The sequence below is a fragment of the Xiphophorus maculatus genome, chromosome 22 (assembly GCF_002775205.1).
Source record: "Xiphophorus maculatus strain JP 163 A chromosome 22, X_maculatus-5.0-male, whole genome shotgun sequence".
In the NCBI taxonomy this organism is placed as follows: domain Eukaryota; kingdom Metazoa; phylum Chordata; class Actinopteri; order Cyprinodontiformes; family Poeciliidae; genus Xiphophorus; species Xiphophorus maculatus.
The window spans coordinates 15,274,572-15,298,645 of NC_036464.1; the positions used below are offsets into that span (position 1 = coordinate 15,274,572).

General features: G+C 36.7%; 2 protein-coding genes across 2 annotated transcripts; one reads left to right on the forward strand and one right to left on the reverse strand.

Moving 5' to 3' along the window:
• Window positions 1-6,911: 6,911 nt before the first annotated feature.
• cuedc2 (CUE domain containing 2) lies at window positions 6,912-15,098 on the forward strand. Its single transcript, XM_005801584.3, has 9 exons — window positions 6,912-7,031; window positions 7,636-7,723; window positions 8,929-9,072; window positions 9,179-9,240; window positions 9,336-9,460; window positions 9,563-9,730; window positions 10,255-10,319; window positions 10,402-10,462; window positions 10,542-15,098. Exons 2-9 carry the CDS (start codon window positions 7,650-7,652, stop codon window positions 10,686-10,688), a joined length of 846 nt encoding a protein of 281 aa, XP_005801641.1. The 5' UTR covers window positions 6,912-7,031; window positions 7,636-7,649; the 3' UTR covers window positions 10,689-15,098.
• Window positions 13,557-23,422, reverse strand: hif1an (hypoxia inducible factor 1 alpha subunit inhibitor). Its single transcript, XM_005801585.2, has 8 exons — window positions 22,972-23,422; window positions 18,249-18,499; window positions 17,671-17,819; window positions 16,880-17,025; window positions 16,683-16,789; window positions 15,723-15,786; window positions 15,524-15,634; window positions 13,557-15,219 (listed from the first exon to the last, which is right to left on the reverse strand). The coding sequence occupies exons 1-8, from the start codon at window positions 23,149-23,151 to the stop codon at window positions 15,163-15,165; spliced, it is 1,065 nt and encodes a 354-aa protein (XP_005801642.1). The 5' UTR covers window positions 23,152-23,422; the 3' UTR covers window positions 13,557-15,162.
• Window positions 23,423-24,074: the final 652 nt, after the last annotated feature.

The window sequence follows — 24,074 nt, forward strand, 5'->3', positions numbered from 1 at the left end:
CAGAAAACCAACATGTAAATTTGTAACTGCCATGCCTTTCGCTGTGGCGGGCCCACACTTCAGAGTGCAAAAGGGATTTAAAAAAAGAAAAGGAAAAAAGAAGAAGGAGGAAAACATGCTCAGATATACATATCAGCATATAAATGTATGTGAGGAGGCAGAAATAGAACTTCAACATCAGCAGAAGACAACAGACAACATTGTTACGTGTTATCAAGGAAAGGATAAGGTACTATTGATCCAGGTTGTGGGTAAAGGCTGCAGTATTGACAGGAAGACAGAATGTGTCAGAGGGGCAATATTTCATACATTTGGCCCATTCACTCCATCACTGAGAGAGGGTGTTTGTCTGGGCTGTATATTATACCATGTGTGCTCTTTATTTCCTTCAGATCAATGGTAATGAAAGGGGGGGAGGCGCACAAGATAGATGCCAGGGGCAGGTTAACCTATCGACTGTCCAACAGAGACACACAGACCTGGACAAGGCGGACCAATCCATTTATTTTTAGAGATCAACCTGAGCTTGTTGCGTGTTGAGTCGCTCTGTCATTGCGCTCATCTGTTGTAGTGCAGGACAAAAACGTGTCAACTACTGTTTAGAGAAGACACATGTCTCCTTTTTACGCATGATAATTTTTAAAAAGTGACAATATGTCCTGATTAAATTGCCACTAGACTAACCACAGCGGTGATCCTCAATCCCCATCTTCTTATAACAAATACTTTTTTTCCTCCAATTTTGATATCATTTGATATAATTTTTACCAGATTGTAACGATTCAGGGGAATGTAACAATTAGAAATGTGTTTACTCAGAAAAGTTGTTTACTCAGAAAAGTCTTTTTTCAGTACGACTGAACTGATTTATCTGTTTTATTTGAAGTAGCAGGTGTCTCAACTTATATTTTGATTAATTGTTTTGTAAGATGGAATACCTGTGCAAAAAGTACTCCTGTGACAGTTTTTATTCTTTCGTAAGTTTTAATCTTGTCCTTACCAGATGCCTGTGCCATCTCAACTAGCTCCTCTTGATGTGGAGAAGCAGTGGCTCTACTCTGAGTCCCCTGAGCTTCTCACTCCGTCTCTAACGTGGAACCCAGAAAACTCATTTACGCAACTTGTATCCACGATCTTGTTCTTTTAGTCACTATCCATAGCTCATGATGGCCATGGATGTGGGAAAGGATGTAGTTTTTGTTCAAAAAAATTTACCTTAGTTTAGTCATAAGTTATCTGTATGTATTTTAGTTGCAGTCAGCTGAATCTTGCTATATTTTTGTAAACTGGATTGGAAGTACATTTAATCAACTAAAACATGAAACCATGAAGGATTGTTGTTTTGAAATTTCTTAGATCCTCAAGGAAAATAATTTCCATCAAGTTTCCGAATCCAAAAATCCTAAACAGGGTTTTTGTATAAAAATGCACCCATCACTCTTTATTACATTAAAACCTAAGACAGAAATGTCACTAGTTTTATAGCAAAGGTAAAAATTTGCATTTACTTTAATTTCAAAAGGCAATAATAAAAATACATTCAAAAAAGTATACAAGGTTGCCAATGGCAGTATTTTGACTGAAATGACAGTTTCTTACTTTGTAACCTTGTAAAGCACTCCAGTGGCTCAGGCTATATTGTTAGTCTCAGCTTGTTTATCTTTGCATTGATTTCTGGACATCCTGCTTCCTGATGCATCTTGAATGTTCTACGTATTAGGAGTTACCACTACTTAACAGGCTTTAAGTTTATCATCAAATCTCCTGCAGATACTCACGACCATCTCTGCCTGAAAAGATTAACATCCCAATCACAGCAGTATTGTGTATCTGAATTTCATTGTGATGGCGTAAGACGGTGTTAAGTTACAGGGAAATAACTTTATCACTTTAATTTGCATTTCATAGTGTGGCATTAAATCACCAGACAAGCCAGGTTGGTACAGATCTTTAGGGCATGTTAAAAGTGCTGCTGCCTGTGCACTGCATCTCTCACAATGATATATTTATACCAGGTACATGCAGTATCACTTCAGAAGTAATACAAGTCATATGTTACAGAAAAGACTAAGTACATTGTTTCACTGTGAAGTCTGCACCTACAAAGATTTACTCTCATTAGTATGCCAGAAGCTGAAACCAAAAGTGAAACTGACAGCTTGACCTACTTTCTGAGCAAATCAGCTAAGAATTACCTGACAGCTTGAGGACTCTCTTACAACAATTACAAGTCATTCTCAAGCTGTCTGTTGATCATTAAATAAAAAAAACTAAAACTATAACAAAAAACCCATTAATTTCCTCACATTTGGACCTATGTGAAATTTGTTTTTCAATACATCAGCATTCATAGTGAGATCAGAAACAGCCTGACAGAAGTGTCGACTTTGCTACTCGTTTTTCCACAAAACATAAATCAGATCTGATTGGATTTTTCTTCCCCTGATGCTTTTTTTTCTTATTTAGTTTTGATAATCATTTTTATGATACTTCCTATCAAATTCTATATGATATTTAATGACGCTCTCATGTAGAAAACAATTTTCACCTTTATCAAAAATTATGGTGAAAAATATTTCTTCTACAAAACCCAACACTGGCTTTTAGGGGCGCTCCTGTTGGTTTGGAAGCCCAGAGCAGCGTTTAGTTTCCTTATGTCTTCGGTCCTGTGGTTACCTTTGCAGTATGCAGCTTGAAGAGTTCAAAAGAATAAAAAGACCATGAACAAGCTGGGGGAACAGAAGGCCACGCATTTCCAGCAGAGGAGAACCTGATCAGCCTTTTCTCTTCAAACCACACACTAACAAATTTCATTCTTCAGGGCAATCCCCGAAGACTCTTGAGTTGAAAAATATTAATGTTGAGGTCACTTCACTATGCTTCTGAAAAAGTCTGTTGCTTATTGGTTTCGACTGATTCTTAAAACCAAGCAGAGAGAGAAAATCTGATCAGTAAGTCAAAGATCTTATTGAAGACGGGTTCTGATTAGAAAGCAGACCTTAGGTTGTTGTAGAAGCTGAATCTAATTAAACTCCACTGTGCTTCAATTCACTCTGTAAATGCGCCTTTTGTGTTAGTTCTGAGCTGATACGTTAAGTGTTAAAAATCTTAACAAAACCTCTGTCGAGTGAATATGTTGATCTCATCACTGCTGCGCAGGTGATTCATCTGAAAACATTAAATAATTTGTGCCGTTGATGCAAAGAAGATCGTTCGCTGAGAAAATACAATAAAATCTAAATATGAAGTCACTCTGGCTGAACCGCAAATCGAACGCTAATAAGAGAAAAGTGTTCCGACAGACAAGTCTGAGCATCATTGTCTAAACCTGAGGAAAAGGTAATTAATTTGGCAGGAAATCCTTTAGTGTTTTTGTAAGTCTGATGAAAACTGTTCAAATGATTTTTTCACTCTCAGACATCACGTCAGACAACCCCCAATCCTCTTTGTTTCTGTTAAAATGGAAATGTGTGCCACTAGTACAATATGCACATTATCAGCAGTGCCTCAACATTGTTGGTCGACATGCCTGATTGTACGCTTGCCTGTGAGAGTGTGGAAGTATAAAAGCACCTAATAAAGTTTATCTCTTACTTTCAGTAATATGAGGCTTTTATACATAACTTCTTGTTTTTCTTTTTCTTTGAAAAAGTTTTATTTTTTTCTTATTTTCTTTATAAAACAATAAAAATGCATTGAAATCTCAGTTATTCTCAAGTAAAGATAAAGTTCCAATTTTTCATTTTTATGAACTAAAGTGTACAAAGCATGCATTCATTTTAATTGTCTAATACTATCTCTGTGCTTCAGATAGGCACACAACAATCACCATGACAGGCTTTTGGAACAACAGTTTGGCTTAATCCGAGAATTAGACAAAATGATCCTATTCAGAACATTGAAAACTTTGCATTTCTTCAGTATTTCTCATTATTTGCTTTGCTTATTAATAGAAAACATGCTAGTTCACCTCCTGTATCTTGTGGTTGTGTCCTCAGTCTCAGTTTTGTTAAATAAAATACATTTTCCCCTTATGCAACTTTGTAGTGGTCCAGCACTGACTGGAGTGAATCTAAAAGATTTCAACAAATAAGGGATGTTTGTGCTGATGAAAGTAAATCAGATAAGCATTTCAAGGAATGAACAAATTTACTTGGCTTCAATGAGTGTTAAATAAAACATTTAGGCTAAATATGTTGCCATGGTTATATGCTCTTCCTCTGTTGCCCCTCACTGAACCAACACAAATGCACACCTCTGGAACCATTCTGTAAAAAAAAAAAGAGAAAGAAAAAAACTTCAGATGAGGTCTGACCAGCCTAAATGTACAAAATGTCAAACTTGAAATGGCTAAAATCAGACTAGATTCCTTAAAAACACAGAAATAACTATTTGTATTGGCGCCAAGTCATATGTTTTGAATCAGATATTAACATCATCAGCTGCCACACCTGGCGAACCCCAGTGTTTTCTAGTCACACTACGGAGTGGCTGTACTGCCCATTCTCACTTCATGGGCTTGCAAAAATGCAAAAGAAGACACCTTTATGCAACTGAGATCATTTTTGATTGTTTTGGGGCCTTTTAAAACATTCATCTGGTGTGCAGTCAAGAGCAGAACATCATGTATAATAATAGTATGAAAATGTAATTTTTAAAAATCACTAAAACCACTAAATTCTAGCATATTATTAATGAAAACATGTTTATTTAACTGTTTATTTACTTATCTATAAATCATCATTAATTACCATTAATTCAACAGAAATGTTTCCGGTGTTTCTTCAACGAACGATCGCAACTTGATGATATAAAATGTCTTAATGCTGCCATCTAGTGCTCAAACATGTCCATGTTAAAATAAAGCAAAAGCAGGACGCTGCTTTATCTCCAGCACGTTAGTTCAGCATGGGTTATTCTGAAAAGAAATTAATTATGATTAAGAGGAGAGAAAAAGCTTAATAAGGTACAGTGTGTGTCAACATTTATTTCTGACTGAAACTCATCATGGCACTGCCGTTAAAAGCCCTATTATCTATGTGAAAGTGAAAGAAAGGTCTGTTGATCTGTGGTATTCTTTTGAGTTACAATTATGTCATGATATTACAGTTAAACAGTTTTCAGGCTGTTGTTGGAATAATGCTGTAAACACACGAGGGGAACATAAAACCGAGGAGGTGCTGTCCGTTGATGGAAAGCAACGTCTCGTTACCTCAGTCGCACCCGTCTAGCCATGAGCTCAGAGTTGAAACAGAGGTCAGCCAAGTTGTGAATGGCTCCTGTTTGTTTTATCAAGTGCATGTACCATATTTCCCGATGAAATACTACAGTCGGCAAGAGACACCCCCACGCAGCTGAGGAAACAATTGACCTGTCATTAATGATTCACAGGTACATATCTGCTATAATACCAACACAGGCGGACGTAACTGAAGAAGGCTCTGATGGCATCATTGATGGTGCCTCAGATAACACCTTGATCATCAACTATGCATGGATCTGGCAAAAGATAATAAGATAATGTCCAAGTGAGAGTAGACTTTTTACCAACCCAAGGTCGGTGAGACCAGCAGTAGGACAGAGAGGCAGAAAGCAGAGACAGATCATCAAACACTTATAAGGAAACAGAGGCTAAAATTGCACTGACATTTGTTGGTAAACACTTGCTAGAGTGCAGCATGAAATATGACCTGAAATATAAGTTGATGAGAACTTCAGAGGCCCTGGAAAGCAGTTTCTAAAAATACATATATGTTTTTTTTATATATATATATATATAGTTATATATAACTTTTATTGTTATATATAACTATAAGTCAAACTGATAAGTGACAACCAAATAGTAAAAATGAAGAAAATTTAAATTGTAACATGAACACTGCAAAACAATCAAAGTGGTGTTACTCAAAACCAGAAAGCAGAGCAAACAACCAAAGACACAGAGCAGACGGAAACAAGAGATGGAATACAAACATAATGAAAACAAAGATGATTAAAATGTTGTCAAAACTAAATTTAAAAATTCCATACGAACATGACCACTTACCTGAAAGAGAGATCAAACACATACAATGACAATATGAATTGTGAACAATACGACAGGGAAAAAAACTACTCAACTCAAAAATAAAAGTACTGTTATAATAAAAAAAAACACTGATTCTCAATTAATGCAAGATATCACTGGTTATTTTGTGATTCACCTTTTCTTTCCTTGTTTAGGAGCATTAAACGCTACATGTTTCATCTCACTTTTTGGTGACTTTGTAAGAATACTATTTTTATTTAGTCACATTTTGCTTTTTGCCTTGCAAAAGTATTCACACCTGTTTAACTTTCCATCTCATATAGGAGATGCATCCAGTAAAATACACGGATTTTACTGGATGCAACTGCTCTGTCTTACAAGTATATTTTATATAGTCTACAAAGTTTAGTATTCTAGTAAAGGTCTAGTAAAGAATGCAAATTGATGCCACAATTTTCAGAGCTTTGTTTGTGTTTGTTTGTTTTGTTTTTCTTTTACTTCACAATTATCCATCATTTTTGTTGATTTACGTATCACATGACAAAAAGTTGAAAACACTCAAAGAAAGGTGCTATTTGTCATCTAATTTCTCAAAGTTTTCTGATGTCTTTAGGTTTGATTTTGTGTGCCATGGTTGTCTCCAGGTAATTCAGAACAAAAAAAAGAGAGTTTGCAGTGTCCTCGGCATTCAGATACTCAGTTTTACACCTCAAGAGCACCTTGTTTTATTATTATTATTGTTGAGTATTTTTTGTTTTTCTTTCAACCATATCAGATAGTTATGCTTTGTTTTTATATAGCCATGTGTCTGTCTCTTTCGCACCTTTAGCCTATCTCTGATAGGCCTCGCTGTTTACACTTAGAGGAAGTGACGTATTCGACGTTTTGAATCGTGCGGGCTAACGAGATACATCGAGCCTGCATAACCTCTGCACTGTCCATCTTCCCCTTTAACAAATCTGGGGGAAACTGCAAACTTCATGTATCCATAATCTCTGACACGGTGAGTTTTACACCGTCAAAATCGTTTAGTATTAAATAACCCAGATTACAGTTACCAAGGCAACTGCAATTCCTTAGGTGGCTTGCTTGTTGTTTTTGTTAGCTAAAAGTGCTAGTTCTCCGTTATGTCTATTATATAATCTTGAGCTTTTTATTTACGTACAGTACGTTGTTTGCATGACATTGACGAGTGCAATACTATTAATATCCTTATATTATTTACAGAGACCTGTTGTAAGTGGTTTATCTTTTGATAACGTAGCCGCTGTAATGGCCATTAGCTCTTTAATGTGCTAACAGGACAACAAAGCTAACACAAAAGAGGTCATCATGTTATTCAAATGTTGCTCGATAACATTTACATAAGATAGCTGGAGGATTAGCGTCAACATTCCTCACTTTGATAACAAAGCTTTCGGGAAGACGGGGTTTGTAACGCCTCCATTAAAGTCTTAGTCTGCAACCATACTTGATAGATAAGTGACAGCTTTAAATGACCAACGCGAACCTTGGTTATTTTGTCGGTGGCTGCTGTGCAACATGAATACTCTGATCATCTTCTGTGCATCGGCTGCAGCCCGCTAACCCTGTATGTCGCTTTATAGCACGGGAGAACAGCATGGACCTCCACAAAATCATCCACAGTGCCCTGCACGAATTTATCCAGACGTACATTCCTGATGCAGATCTCAGGTGGGAAAACTCTCCAGACTTACTATTCTTAACAAAAAATAGTCCTTTTGCACTGCTAGTTTATGCCAGTTTTCCAGGAGCTTCTGGTTACCCCATAGACTTTATCAGAACTGGGAAAACAACAACAGTTTGGTTAACTTGTATCATATCTGCAATAGTATAGCGTCTGTAGGATACTTGAAGTTCATACGTAATGTAAGTAAATAGTGTCTTCAATATTTTTTGTTAAAACACCGTAGAATATTTTTAGCAGAGTTAGAGAATACATTGAATTCTAATCGTCGTCACAATATCAGTTTGTGAAAAATTACAAAGGACTTAGCGTGTTGATGCAATATTTGGATTGGGTAATATATACCAGGAGTAGTGCATTCAGCCAGAGCATCCCAAATATGCATGTGGCCAATTACATTACATTACATTTTTCTGCCCTTGAAGACGATATCTGGCAGATTTAAGTGTCTCAAATGTTTATTGCAATAGATTAGAAATGTCCTTTCTTGTCCCTCTGTGGGGGAATTCAGGTGTCACAGCAACACGGTATGTTAAGTGGAGCATGCGCTAAAAAAGTTTTTAAAAAATTTCAATACTGTGCAGGACGGGCAAATTTATAACATAAGACAAAAATACTATACAGTTATTAAAAATAGCATTTTATTAAAAGAAATGCAGCTGAGGAGGATAATTTAAAGAATAACATGTGCATAATCCACATGTCTATTTGTGTGTAAATGACAGACAATTTACAAGAAGTAAAATAAACTGCAAATAACAGGAGAGTTATAAAGCTTTATTAAGTCTATTGGGAGCAGTTGCAGTACAGCTGCTGTGAGGAAGGATCTGCGGCTTTGTGCACCGAGGATTCAGCAGTACGTTGCTAAATGAGATCTCCAGTTTACCAACAACTTCTTGTATGTGATGGGAGACATTGCAAAAACAGTGATGGTACTTTAGCCAGAGCTATAGTGAGTAAATTTGGGAGTACTACTACCTGCAACCTTATAAATAAATTTTTATTCACTCTGTGAGCTCATCTTAAAACATTCACAATAAAAAATATAGTTTATACACTATAAATTATAGATTTTCACAAAGCTTCTCAAACAGACTCAAGAAGTTTTAAATTTTTTCCATTAGATTTGAAAGTTTAAATTTGAGGGTTTGGGGTTTTTTTTGTAAACTAAGACTTAGGTTTTTTTCTTCAGCACACTGGATGATGTTCTTCTGTCGTACATCACTGGGGTTCTGGAGGACCTGGGGTCCCAGCAGAGCGTTGAGGAGAATTTTGATGTGGAGGTCTTTGGAGAAATGCTGGAAGCCTACATACCCGGGTTTGCCGAAATAGACAGGTAACACGGCCACACTCGACATCTGTTCTGATCATGCAAAAGCAAGACCGGTCAGCTGTACTGCTGTCAACTGATGTTGATTAAAGATTATTTTGTTACGCCCTAGTGTCAAAGTCTGTGAAATGATGTTCAGTCTGGCTTCAAAACTGGCCACTGCTCGGACGTCGGGTAAGTGTTAGTTTTTATTTTTCTAAATGATAGCTTTGTGGCAAGCCTGTTTTACAAACAAAGCGTTAAACCTTATCTTATATTACATTTTAAAGAAAACAGTGTGCCTAAGACAGGGACGGAAGAGGTTTCTTTGAAACTTGATGCCCTGACCAGTCAGCCAGAACCAGGACAAGAACCTCCGTGCCTTAAGCCACAGACAGAGGGCGCTACAGCCAAGGTTAACAAGCCAAGACACATTAGCACTGACCTCTTCAAGCTTTAAAATAGTTCTTTAATTTTAACTATGCAAATTCAAACCATGACTATGGCCTTTTGTTAGCTGTCAGCATCTGAGTGGGAGTCCCAAGAGCAGCACCTGCTGGAGATGTTCCCAAAGTGCAGTTTGTCCGAAGCTCGCAGCGCTCTTTCCATCGCCAAAGGAGACATGGAGGAAGCAGTGCGCCTCATCATAGAGGGGGACGTCCAGCTCAGCCCCACTCCTATTAATGTAAGCCTCTCTGTCACAGAGAAACAATTTGGCTTAATCAATTTCTAATGTTTTTAAGCTACAGTGCTTGCAGAAGTATTCATATCCCATGAATCTATTGATTCTGTCCTGTTATTTGATTGCCACTCTGACAGACCAACAAAAAGTTGTGCTTAATGTTGAAATGAAAGAAAAAGACACAAAGAAACCTTTAGCCCACTGAGTTGTCCTTCGTTCACCAAAATTGCAGCTGCATATTTTTTAGGAAAGGCTTCTACCAGCTTTGCACACATAGAGGCAAAAGATTTTCACATTCTTCTTTGCAAAGTTGCTCAACATCAGCCAATTTGGCTGGAATATTAACATTCCCAGTAATTTCAACAGAAATCAGGATGTGAATTTTGAACTCTTACTTATGAAATACGGTCCGTAACATGAAATCCATTCATGTTTCTATTTGTAGCGTAAGTAAAAAGTGGTAAGAGACAGGAGTACGTCTACACGGAACCATAAACGACTAAACCCATCTTATTCTGACGCTTCAGGTAAACCAAGGGAAGAGCATTTCCTCACTTGCAGACCAGAAACTTAAAGAGAGCATCCTGGAGAAGTAAGTGAAACTATTAATATCATGGTTGTGGAACAGAAGTATTCTCACAAGCTAATCAACATGTTCCATCTGAATTCTACAGGTACATGCTAGTGGACAGTGAGGAAGATAACAAAACCCATCGACCCGTTGCTCCCAAAGACGTACGATTCTGGGTATATTCCCTTTTAATACAATTCGTTGTATTGTGCAATAAAACCTTTTTTTCCCCTCCTTCATCAGGCTCCAAAGAAGCTTGTTCGCTACCACGGTAACCAGGTGGTTACAACAAAAGGAGAGCGATATCAACTTGTGAAGAAAAACGAGACAGACGACATGAAGAAAACCTACGTCAACCTGAAACCGGCCCGAAAGTACAGGTTCCATTGATGACGAGCACAGCACTGTACGAGCAGCTAGTAACCGCATTGTTTACACTACTTCTTCTTTATCCAACTCATTTAACCAAAACTTGATGTATTCCCTCAAACCCCCAGGTATTAGAAGGCATTTTTCAGTGTGGCAGTGGCTTATTTTTAAAACGTTACTAACCATCATGCCTTGGATAAAGCCGTTGTTTTTAAGTTGCACCGTTGTTGCTTTTTAATCTTTTTTGTCTTTTTTTTTTTTTTAAATCAATCAGTTGTGTTCTTGTTTGTGTAACGAACAGCCTATCTGATTTGTTTTGGCCACCTCAGCAGGTCTGATGTCGCACTGACAGCTCTTTTTCTTTCTTCTTTTTTGGGGAAATGTGGATCCATGACTATAATATTAACTTGTGTACACTTCTTTCATCATCTTTGTAAATAAGTGGTGCTGTTGAAGTTTGTTGTGAACATTACAGGTCTTAGTCTATTTTTTCCTTAAGTTTTCATCAAGATTCATAAATTTTGTTGAAGCCTTGAGGTTCAGCGCAGTTTGTGCTGCCCCAAAACTATTACACCTGACAGATTCATTTATTTCTTGCAATGTAGGACAAATATTTAAAAACAAGTCGTTCTTGTAGTAATTTAGTATTTACTAGAAAGCTAAATTAATACCTAAGTTTGCTGCACAGTATATACATTTTTCTAAAGATGGACATGCTATAACACCTTTTTGTGTAGAATATCAAAATACAGGATTGTGGGTATCCCCCAAATAGTGAAATATGAACCTGATGGGCTTCATTTTAAAGTCCAGAATATTTATTTTTGATATATAAATGTTTCAATGTGCAGAATCTTAAATCCATTGCAACTAAGTTTCCAAAAAATGTTGGTTGGCTTCAGAAGATGTACAAGGCAATGATTTGCAAACTTGCCCTAAGCTTTTTATTTACTTTAAAACAGAAATGATGTATCACATCTGATATTCATATTTCATTCAAATGATCTTTATTGTTTTTGTTTTTTCAGATAATATGCAATTGTGAAAAACCGAACACCCCATTCAGTTTTCAGCCCTTTCCAACAGAATGTTCAAATACTGTTGGAAATACCCCCTAATTGCTAGTCTTAACCCTGTTGACTAAAATAACTTCAGTGAGCTGCTTCTTGTAGCCATACATTGGTCTGTGGAAGGTTAAATCCATTCCTGACTTTCTCTCTGGCAAAAATGTAATCTCTTTCAGTCTTTGTGTGCACACTACATGCTTAAGTGTTACCAGATTTCCTTAGCCTCAAGCCTACAGTTAATGATCCATCCATTTAGGATAGGATAGGATTATTCACTATATCCACTATAGTGAATAATCATAACTGATAATTCTGTATGTGTTGCATAAAGGAAATTGCTATGTGAAAGTGATCCAGGTTTGTTTTGAGCAATTTTTAACTGCTGCTTTTATTATTAGTATTTACTTAGAAATTTCAACAATGAGGGAGAATTATTTATGCTTGTAGATTTAAATAAAAATGTAAATTAGATCCAAAAATGATGCACATACAAAGATGCTGCAATGTTGAGATATTTTAGGTAATTCTAAATTGACAGTGAAGGGTGTAAAACTAGAATAATCTGCTCAAAACAGCCAGTTGTTGGCCTCTAAGCAGATTCATGTGCAACAGAATGTAAACGTAAAACAGATCTGCACAATAGGGATTCTACAGGGTTTGCAAATCATTATTTTATTTATCTTTCTTAACTTTTTGGAAACGGGATTGCATTATTGAAGATTTACGGTTGTGTGCTTTCAGGTAAACATAATACTGCTGTGGTTCTCATCTCATTTGTGTTTGTGTGTGAATTTTGCTTCACCCGAGACTGTTGTAAAAATGAGTGATCGTTTTTATTCTTAGTTGTACATTTAGGACAAATAAGCTGACCCGATTTTCTTTTCCAGGATTTAGTGTTTATATTCCGCTCCTATTTGTTGTAAGTAATACGCAGCTGTTTGAAACCTGTGATATATTGTTTCCCTGAATGTAGTATAACAGAACTGGGTGTTCAGATGATGTGATGTTATATTTATCATGCAATGGTGTTATGTAGAGCATGGAGCGGACTTATCTGAAACTGTTAACTAATTTTCTTTTTCTCCTTTTCCATCATGGCTTCAAAAAACTTATGGTAATTTATAGTAAATACATTTTGTAGAGTACTATATGCTTCCTGTTTACGTTCTCACAGAACTCAATACAAGTTATTTAGGTAAATCGGAGTGGGCCATTTCAGTCTGCATATCGCCATCTGACAGGGTTCATACGCAGTCTTGGAAAGTGTGGATTTTGCGTTTTCATTTTCAAAACAAAAATTGAGTTTGGGAAAATTGTTTTCCAGAATCTTTTTTTCCTCCTCCCATTTTCTAAATGACAAAAACCTACTAATGCTTAATAAATGCAGTTTTGTATTAAAGAAACATGTTTCTAACAATTTGTTCCATAATTGTGAAATTCTTCTAATCAGTATTTTGACTTTCAACTCACTGATTAAAGGTGCAGTTATTCAAAAGTTCAAAGAAGCATTTTACTAACAGTTTGTCCTAGAGCCAACTTTACACTTTGGTTGAACTGGAACAGTTCTTGAGCTGGATCTAAAATACCAAATAAACAACCAAAATTTATTTTTTACAAACTAAATATAACATACTTCATTTCTTATTTGACAGGTCTAATTCAGGATTCAATTCCTGATCTTGTGTCATTTTCTTGTCTGATTAAGGCCACAAAAAAGCCATTAAAACACCTCAATCTTACAAAAGAAAAGTTTTATATATATATATATATATTGAAAACTGAATCACTGAATAAACTTGACATAAAAGGAAATGGTAACAAGTTAACATTTAAACCTTTTAATGCCAAAGTGAAAGCAAACACATTCACCATAATATAGAAAAGTTTAAAATCACCTTCCTTTTTTTGCCATGTATCAGGCAAATGCATTCAGTAAACAATTCACATAAAAAAACCCACCCAGATAAATTTTTTACACAAGAATTAAAACCATTTGAATAGAGTGCAATTAGTACTCTATTCACCATCAGTTAACAAGATGGTGTGCGTCTTGTTAACTGATGCACATCATGAGTTAACAAGAAGAAAATCTGTCAACCAACTTTCTGAACATGAAGCTCAATTTGTTTGGCACGCCACATAATATTCAGCTTCTTGTTTCACTCGGACCTGAAGCATCAAAAACTTGCTCAGAAATGTTTGAAGCAAAGAAACTCTTGTATCGACCTGTCCTGGAGACCTTAAAAGGGACATTTGCAGTAAGTTAAAGGCTGATTAGCATTTACCTTTACACAGGCTGTGAAAAAAAAGGTCAAAACAAGTGCATGTCAGAACACTGATAACTTAGAGATAACAATAATGGAGCCTAAATATTGCTTACTGATTATATTTCTAGATTCCTGTTCTAAAAAATGGAACAGCTTAACAAACTATTTCAAACCTGACCACTAGATGGTGCTTTAAGCTTTGCAACATTTGCTTTTACAAAGCTTCATGCCAGCACTTGGTCTCACTAGTTCAGTCGACTGGTAGAATAGAATTATCATTTGTACCTTTTAACTTGGTGTAATTACAATTTAAGAGAAACGAGTACTAGCAACTAGTATTAGTTGATAGTACTAGTTGCAACACTTATTTTCAGCAATCCTCTTACTGGATTTTTTGGCTGCAAATCCAATAAAGCACTTAAGATACAAATTAAAGACAACATTTGCTTAACAGGTTAAGCATTTATAAAAATTATTCATATACCTTCAGCTGCATCCTCTGTTTCAAAACCATACGTTTATCATCATTATATAGCAACTGATTTTGATATTTTGAAATCATGGCCAGTCTTGCTAATAAATGACTGCACACTAGTACGAAATTACCTAATGTAGATAAATTACCGTAGAACACTCATTTCTAATGTTGTTTTGTGATGAGAATTTAATATTGATTAAGTTTATTACTATATCTATATCTATAAGTTTATTACTTATAGATAAAAGTATCTCTTTATATGTTCTCTGTAATATTTTACCCCTCATCTAAACAACAAGTACTCAAAACACTGTTTCCTCACAGACACAAATATTAAAACTTAAGGCCAAAAGCAGAAATTGTAAGACTTAAGGAAACACTGATTCAAGGAAATATGTCTTCATTTCTTCTCACCAAAGGCAAAAAAAGCATCTTCAAGTTGGATGAAATATTAATGGTTTAATTCATTTTTCTCCCTTTACTCGGCGCAGTTGTTAAAATAACAGCGTTCTGAGACTGAAGCAGAATTATTTCATTATGGCTGATTACGGCCATGCACTGGCGCTTAGCTCCAAGGACAGAATGCACACTGAAAAGAAAGAAGAAAAAAAAAACCACAGACACACACTTCACATGCAAACAGTTTGTGGAGCAGTCCATTCAGCAGTTGCAACGTTGGAGCTCTAACTGAGGCCCTGGTCATATCGCCCTTTGATCATTGTTTTTAGTAACGGCCCGACCTGCAGGGGAGAAAACAGAGGATTTCACAGCAGGACGATCATAGAGTTACATGTGATGTAACTCTCTGTTCTAAACGGCATTTCCACAGTACAAAAATCAAGTTAGCCATGAATATTCACAGTAACTGGGTTGTTGGGAGGGTCAGCGTGCCTGAGGGATTCCAATGTAACTAGTGACCTAAATATAGGTCCTATTTAAATATTCTAGAAACGGACAATGTGACATTCATGTGCAGACAGAGCTCAGATGATAGCTGTAGCTTCTTTTGATGACAGCAAGGATGGCTTAAAACTAAGCATTTACCTCATGGGGATCTCCAAGTGCTTCTCCAAGCATTTTCTCAATATTCCTCATGATGGCAACTTTTTGATGAGCTCGCAGAGGGTACTCTATCTTCTTCGGTGTTGGAGCTCCCTAAATAAAAGAGAAACAGGTTCAAAAGAAGTGTAGTGGGAAAGTTACGCATTATGCGACAGTAATGTGATGATTCAAATATACGTACTTTGTACCAGAAGTTAACCGTGATGGTCACTCCGCCGTTCAACAATGACTCGATGTGATGCCACCTACAAAAACAAGAAAAATATGACTGACTAAAATCTGGAAACACACCATTGTTTCATTTTGAAGTGAAATTTACATGACAGGTCGCAAAACCCAATCCAAGTGTGTGGTTAAGTGCAGAGTTTCTTTTAATCAACAACAAAACGTAAAAATACTGGAAAATTTTAACCATTTGCTTACCAAGATTTTATACAATATTTAATTTTAATAACCTGAAAACTGAACATGTTCAAACATTTTTCAACTTTTCCAAAATAACGTTTTCTTTTTTAGCAACAGGAGACAAATCAGGACTGCAAGAGGACAGGTGAGCTTTAACATTTTGCACAATATCTTAGTGTTCGGACTGCCTGGTGTTTGCACAATCCTGCTAAAACAGCAACCTGAAGGTAGTGTTAATTATATTTTCACATATTTGGAGGTCGACTGCGCTAAGGGTGTTCCACCCCGACATTCTCAGAAATGTTTTCTATGGACCTAAAACCTCCTTCATGTGGGAATGCAATACATCTGGTTTTCCTGAGAAAAGCTAAATGAAACGCCACACTCATCTGGTGCAGAATCACTGGCTTTCTGAGGTTAGTGTGTGCTTAGTGAGCTCAGCTGTGTTTCTCCACAGAGTTGGTATATGGCTTCCACCTTGTGCAATACAGTTTCAGGTAACATCACTGGAAGCAGCAGACTCTAATTACAGGAGGCAATCAAAGCGAAATCTATTTTCATCTAGTGCTGCATATTCTGTTGATAAAGTAGTAGATGAACTGATGTGTGAACTCTTAGATGGTTAAAAGTATAAAGATCAAAAGGTTTTAAAAAATGGTGGAAGGGAGAAAACCTGCTATTCCCATAATATTGCATTTATTTATTTTTTTTTTAATTAAGAGGAAGCACATCTTACCAATACATAGGGATGTAGAGAACATCTCCAGGTCCCACAACAGTTTCATAGCCAACAATGTTCTTAAAATTTGGAAACTTCTCATAGTTAGGGTTATCAAAATCAACCTAAAATAGAAAGAAAGTTGGTGAAAAAATATGAACAAGTCTTTTAGCAAAATTTGCCAAACCTTAAATCAAGTAAGCAGCTTAACTTACTTGGCTCTGTCTGTCACACGGGTGATGGACAGGGTAAGGATAGAGACACTCAAACTGGTCTGGGGGGAAGAGGATGCATCTCTTATGGCCTTTTATCTGTGCAAAGAAGTTCTGCTGCTCGTCATAATGTGCTGGTGTCACATTGCCTGAGAAAATGATAACATATACAGTAATGTGAAAAAAAAGAAAACCTATGAGGCTTGAAAACAGTAAAATAGATATATCTTTGGCATCTTGTGTGATGGAGCAGAAGCTGAAGGAAAATGGATTATGTTATTTTATTTTTTTTGTTTTCTTTTTAACAAATAAAAACTACCTTTCACTTCACCTACACATTTGAGTGACTGTCTCCATCAGCTCTGCACATCTCAGTCAGACTGGATGGAGAGAATTAGAAGCAAAAATTAGTTTTCCCAAGTCTTGCCACGGATTGTTTTTAGGTCAGAACTGAGTTCTTCTGAGACAAATAATTGATCTAGATCTGGCTTTATGTTGTGGGTCACTGTCATGCTGGAAGGTGGACGTCTAACTTGTTCTGTTCAGGACTGCCCTACATTTAACTTCATCCATTTTCCCATCAGATTTAGGCAACTACCCTGTCCCAGCTGAAGAAAAGCACATGATGCTACGACCACCATGTTTCACAGACATGGTGTTTTCAGGGCGATGAGTACACATCCTGAATACACCATGTCTATTCAGGGCATGCATGCCATTATTCTGCAATTCTAGTATTCTGCCATTTAGGCTATCATGTGTCATGGATTATAGGAAGGAAATGAGAGGCTCACCCTCCATGCCAACCAGCAGCAAGTTGGACGTCAGCGGTCCCCAGTTCAGCGTGGCTTGCTGTCTGTTGATCCAGTTCCAGTTGAAACCAAGAAAATCAACAACAATCTTCTTTCCTACTGTGTCATTCAGTGTTTGCTGCAAATAGACTCTTGAAACACACGAGGAAAGAGACATGCTTTAAGTATGAGTCATGCAGTTTCACATACAGAGGGCTGAAAAACAAACCCTGGTCCTGCTGGTGTTAAAAATGGTGCAAACGAGAGTGTAAAAAAAAAAAAGAAAATCACTGCCTGCAGTTTGCAAACACTTGGGCGGGGGGAAAAATTGCATTAATATAAGTGGAAATTATACTAAATAACAGCTATTTTAAGGGTCAGCGAGTTAAGATCGGATGTCTCTTTGGTATCTGATCTGAGTATGAGCTGCCAGATCAGTCAGGTTACAGAAATAAGCCTTCATCACATAACTGCTTAGTCACTTGTTCTGTCACAGGCATATCTTGTCCTCAATACTTTTGGAGGTTAAAACAGCAGAAATGCAGAAATGTGCATTTCTCACATCACGTCTGACAACTTACCTATCCTCTCCTCCCTCTTCTTCTCTTTTTTGCATGGTATCCACAAACTCAGAGAATTTCATCTCCATTCGACGAGACTTGGGAACAAAGTCCATAAAGTTGCACATTTTCTTCTCGTCATAGTAGAGGAATTTGTGGTTTTCTGAACTGTAAACAGAGAAGTCTCCATTTCCAATGTTCTCCAGGAGGTATGGGATGTCCCACTTTAGTGCTGGATATACGAGGTTGGTGTCCGTTAAAACCACCGGTTCCTGGAAGAAGATCAGGAATACTTTATTGAAATATTACAATAAAGACTGGTGGTTGCTGTTCACCTCAATGCTAAGAAGATCTAATTAAAGATCATTTAAAGTTGTTTTCTTAGTCGCATTTCATAATTAGTTACTTTTGACCTAAGGCATACTTACATACATGTTTCTGCTGTCAGTGTAGCCATGACAGAAATAGCAACTCTTCTAACGGTAATTTCATGTTATACTTTTTAATCATCTGAATATGAGAAAGAATCTGAAGCACATTCTGTTAACGGTAAATAAACCTGCTTACAGTAAATCTATTGAAGGACAACATGCTGTATCACGACAACGTTATCAGATAATGACGTTTTTGAAAACGTGACTGTATTTTGTTGGGGGTGGCGTGTGATAACTAGTGCACTTTATTTTCATCATTACTCGGTGATTATGTCAAAAACGCATGGAATAAGACAAAATATGGGGAAAAAAATACTGACTTGCAAGATCAAAACTCTTCCAATTAGCTACCAGTGCATGCTGTCATTTTTGCTCTAATCATATTTAGAGTGCTTCAAAGCTGAATGTTCTTTGTGCCTGGTATTCATGCAAAAAAAAAAAATTATAGTAATGAACTTGAACTTTCAAGTAACATTTATTTTACAAGTCACATTTATGCCAACGCCAAATAAGGTAAATCACTTAAAAGTTTATCTTTTGGGGGCAATTGAGCATTATTTCCTTCTGATATTTGGTCTCAAAAACTTTTTCCAGGTTTCAAAATAAGCTAAGGGGCAAGAACTGTCCCAGAACTTTAGCTTTTAAAATGCTGTAGATACGACACTGTAGTAAGCTTGTATGGTGCTCTCCCAGGATAAATGATTTTACTTGCAACTCTAATGGACCTGCCTGGCACACATTTTTAATTAAAAGCAGCAGCAAGGAAACCCTACGAAAAGGGCATATTACATGTAAAATACAGTGAACATTGCTTTAAAGATGTCAATTACTCGATGAATTGTAAAAGCGCAATATTCTAATGCATTTCATGTGTTGCTGCTTATTTTTTCATTGTCAATTTCCCAATAATCTGATAAAAAACTGATGCAATTGATGTTGTGCATCCTACGCAGAAAATGAGAAGAGTCATCGTCAAAGCTGCAAAGCCGTCTCACACAGTGAGTCATGTACATGTTTTAAATCATGCAAAGGAAGTGCAAATTGATTTAAAATAATATCTCGCGATTTGCGTGCACGTGAGTCGCGCGCACGACCGCACACACCCGCAGCTCGGAGGCCTACGTGACAACCCGAACGTAGCCCGCTGTGCGCGCTCCCGCTGCTCGGCTGCCTGCGCTGGCTCTCGGTTTCACTTTCATCGGAGGACGCTGAACTCTGCGGCTGCGGGGAGATGATGTGGTCGGAGGACTGTTTTAAGCGTACCGGTCTGCGTTGAGTTTGGCTTTTCCGCTTATCATTAGCTGCAGTGGTAAAAGATTATGTTCCGCGACTTCTCGTCAGGTCTAGTTAAATGACGCAGGATGAGCCTCGTAGCATTAATGTGATGCATTTATACAACCTGTATGCAGAATAGCCAGGTGTTCAAAGAAGCCTTCTTTCCAGTTGATAATCAATTTGGACCTGCTTTTAATTATTAACGAAATAGCTGAATGAATGAATACATGAGGCAAAACGACCTAACTTCTAGCTTTAATATTCCATTCATCAAACCTAACATCTGTTATTTAATATACAACTAATATTTAAAGTCATGTTGCCTTTTAAACTCCATCACGTTTTGGGTATGAACATCTGAAAACTATCTCCAACAGGAAGGACTTAAAGGTGAATGTTTAACACATCTGTCAGCAACAGACGTACACAGGAAAAGCTCACATTCAGCACTGGCTCAAGTTGTATTTGCATCACTTGAGCCAGTTTTTGAAGGTCATTTAGAAAGGAGTTCACGTTTACACAGTGATTAAAACTATTCTTGTAAAATAGTTCTCAGGAGATGAACATTGTAGTAGGTTTGTGTAACAGAGCCATATAAAGCAGGGTAGGAAAAGGAAACCTGCTCCCTTTTGAGAAGATGTCGGATCTACTGTGATTCTCTAGGTTACAACATGCATCTCTGTCTGCATTTGGATTACCTAAAAGATGACATCTTAAGCAACACATTAACCTTGGGACAATGCAAACAGCTCATGGAAGCCCAGGGTGTTTGTGAATATTTGGGGGACAAACCTGGGCCACTTCATTTTTAATCAAGTAATATACTCTCTTTAAAATCCTAAGAGAACAATGTCCTCTGCAGAGAATTCACTATGAAGTCATAATGCTATATATCATGTTGCATCAAAGCAGAGTGCCAGAATTCTCCTAGCTTTGAATCATAAAAAAACACAGGAAGACCAGAAAACCACCATCTTAAATAAATGAGAGGTAGGTCACTGGAAGCTTTTGGAGACAGGTGAAATGGGCTAAATTTCATTTGAAACTCAAACAGCAGCACATTCATGAATAATGAAAGACCCAAAGGGAAATGTAAACAAAGGCTGTCTGTCCTGAACAGACACACCTACCACATAAAATATTTCTGTTAAAACAAATGGCAGTGAAAACAAACAGTAATATGAAGGATGTCTGTTGTGTTCAAATGTCCTGTTTCGTTCTTACACGTTTGACGCGCTTTTAATGAGTTGGAGAAATCAAGAGTTTCAGAGCAGTGCACATCCACAGTGCCTCCGTCTGTGGATGTGCACTGCTAGTCAGCTGGCTAAAAGAACGACGTCACCTGCTTCCCTCGTGTACAAAAAAACTCCAACTCATTCAGCTGTTAACGCAACGTTGTTTTAAAACAGCAGGATTATTTTAACAAACAGGACAAAAGTATGGTATAAAATGGCAAGCAATAAAAAAAAAATTGAAACTTTTAGCTTGTGTTTACTCTAAAATGTTACTATGAAAAAATTTTACTACACCACATAGAATGATTTCATATTTAACACTTTCATCAGTAAAAGCAAGCATTTCCATTTGCTACCAATGACTCTTTTGGCTTATTTGATCTAAGGAAAGTAGTAAAAAATCTTCTCAGATCTGTTTTTTGTTGTTCTAGGTAAACTCTTCAGGATTAAACATCAATGTGTCTCACTGGAGTCAGCAGGTGCACTCAAGCTGCTGATCAATACTCTAGATTTAGCTGACCTAGATACTCAACGGGCTTCAGTTTTGAATGAAATAAAAATAAAAGTACTACCTTAATCTTGCTTTAAAATTAGACTTATTCACTGTTAACAATTTCTTACTTCTCCAGTCTGAAAACTGGCAACCAAAAACAGAGAAATAAAATAGGTTTTTATACGAATTACACAGCAATTAATTCGTTGCTGTGTAACGAATTAATTGTGAAATTAATTTGTGAAATTAATTCAGATTAATTTCACAAAAGATAACAAAACAAAAAAAAACACTGTTTCCCTTTTTGTTCTTCCGGGCCTGAAAAGTTCTGCTTGGTCCGGTTCATTTACATAAACTCCTTTGCACAGGAGGAGTTTAGTTTATTCTCCAAATTCTAAAACAATACATCTGACTGAATTTTCTAACTCAAATCTACACAGCTTTTGACCCATAAGTATAAAAACATACAAGACTTGTGACCCCGACTACGGATTTATTTTTTTGTATGTCAGTTACACAAGGACATAGCACAGGAGCAACAGCAAATATATAGTTCATATCTATAACAAAAATGCTGTTTTTTTCATATTTATCTCATGTTAGACTTATATGAATGAATAAATGTTAATTATGTCCCAAGCTTTGGAGGCCACTGTCTGCCGTGACAGATTCTGTATGGTTTACATTCTGTTTGTAAAACATTTAAAACCATTACTTTTATATATTGTTTAGCATTAAAAACCAGGTAATTGTTAAAGTGTCCCAGGTCCAGTTGAAACTGTTGACCTAAAGAGGTTGAGACAAAAAAAGGAATAAAATGTCCTTTTTCAGTTTCTGAACAAGAAAATAAAAGTACAGACCTCTAAAATAATAAACCTAAGACGTAAAGAGTCAAATAACAAATAAAAGGTCATCTAAATGTAGATTTTTTAAAAAAACTCTTTGTTTTTAGAAAACTGCATGAGGAAGTCTGGAAAGCTGTGGCATTTTTCCTCTCTTAGCTTTCTTTTATTATATATAATTAACCATACCAGAAAAATAAAAGATAACCCGAGACAAAATAGAAACATTGTGTATATATCAGAAAAGGAAATAAAATACTTCTTATGCTCTTCGATAACTTACTTTCACTATCATTAACCTCAGTGTTCGTGTTTATAATTTTTATTTTGAGCCGGGCTTATTTTTCAAGTTCACGTTTGCATTTTTCAACATTAAATGTTCGACGATTCTTTAAACTATAACGAAAAGAAGATTTGTTTAAATGAAAATAAAGTTCCAGTAACCCAACCCTGCAGCTGTGTTACCTCGTTGTTTATAAGCATCTCTGCTCTGGGATCCGTGCAAGACAGCCGGGGAATGGGCTTGGTGGGGAACGAGTATTTTCGGAGCTGGGACTCATCCCATTCCCGGCTGTGGACGTCGGAGAAAGCCGCTCCGTCGTCACTTGTCGCCGCATCGGCCTCCACAACAGTCGCCGCTGCCATAGTGGTTCGGCGAGCCCCGCTTTAGCTGCTGTACCTCGGTCCACCTCACAATGAAAGCGTCCACCAGCTTCTCCGTTCTTTTTTTTTGTATATTCATATAAACATACAGCGGAACTACCTGGGCAGCCTCCCTCCCTGCTCAGGTTTATTGAGGAATAAAATAAAACGAGAGGGCTCTTACCGCCCAGTAAGCGTTTCACCACGGACCTGTTCCGTGCATGAATGTTTACACGCTGTGGTGACAGGCAGGGAGCAAACAAAACTACACGGGATACAAAATACGCAGGAAGCCGTTCTGATTAATTCAGGCACAGAATATTCTACAGCGACACCTAGCGTCCGGGGTAAACTGGTGCGACATATTTTCAAGTTCATCCGAATTAATTATACAATGGAAAGTTAATTTATTTTAGTTATTCTGTCAAAGGAAGATAACACTCAAACAGTGTATATATTTAAAATGGTCCTTCCTTTACTCTGTACTTTCTGGCTTTCAACTACCTAGACACGAAAGCTTTTTTTAATTCCTAAAAGCTTTCTGATCTATATATCACAATGATCTATATATTATTGTAATATATATATATATATATCATCATAATGATCTATATATCTATAGATAAATAGATCAGAGAGAAAACAACATGCGACAATAACATTCTTTTGGAATATAGATTTATAGATCATATTGCAAAAGCATGTTATTGCCACAAGAGGGAGCAATTTCTTTGTTTTTCCTTATTAGTTACCACAAGATCACAATTTAATATTGCAATGTGCTGGTTAACTAAAGATTTCTTTTTAACTTAAGATATATAATATATAAGTTAATACTTTTATTTAATATAAATGGCATAACTCTGCTTCATAAAACTTTGAAGTCTTTAAAATTATTGGGGCATGATATATACTTCCATTGTGAG

Bases quoted from the DNA above. Each gene is read 5' to 3' on its own strand.
- hif1an (XM_005801585.2), bottom strand. From the start codon at position 23,151: ATGGCAGCGGCGACTGTTGTGGAGGCCGATGCGGCGACAAGTGACGAC. The intron at 17,026-17,670 runs GTGAGCCTCTCA...TCATTTTCTCAG, and splicing joins GCTGCTGGTTGGCATGGAGG to GCAATGTGACACCAGCACAT. The intron at 15,787-16,682 runs GTAAGATGTGCT...TTGTTTTTGTAG, and splicing joins CTCTACATCCCTATGTATTG to GTGGCATCACATCGAGTCAT.
- cuedc2 (XM_005801584.3), top strand. From the start codon at position 7,650: ATGGACCTCCACAAAATCATCCACAGTGCCCTGCACGAATTTATCCAG. The intron at 9,461-9,562 runs GTTAACAAGCCA...GCCTTTTGTTAG, and splicing joins CAGAGGGCGCTACAGCCAAG to CTGTCAGCATCTGAGTGGGA. The intron at 9,731-10,254 runs GTAAGCCTCTCT...CTGACGCTTCAG, and splicing joins TCAGCCCCACTCCTATTAAT to GTAAACCAAGGGAAGAGCAT.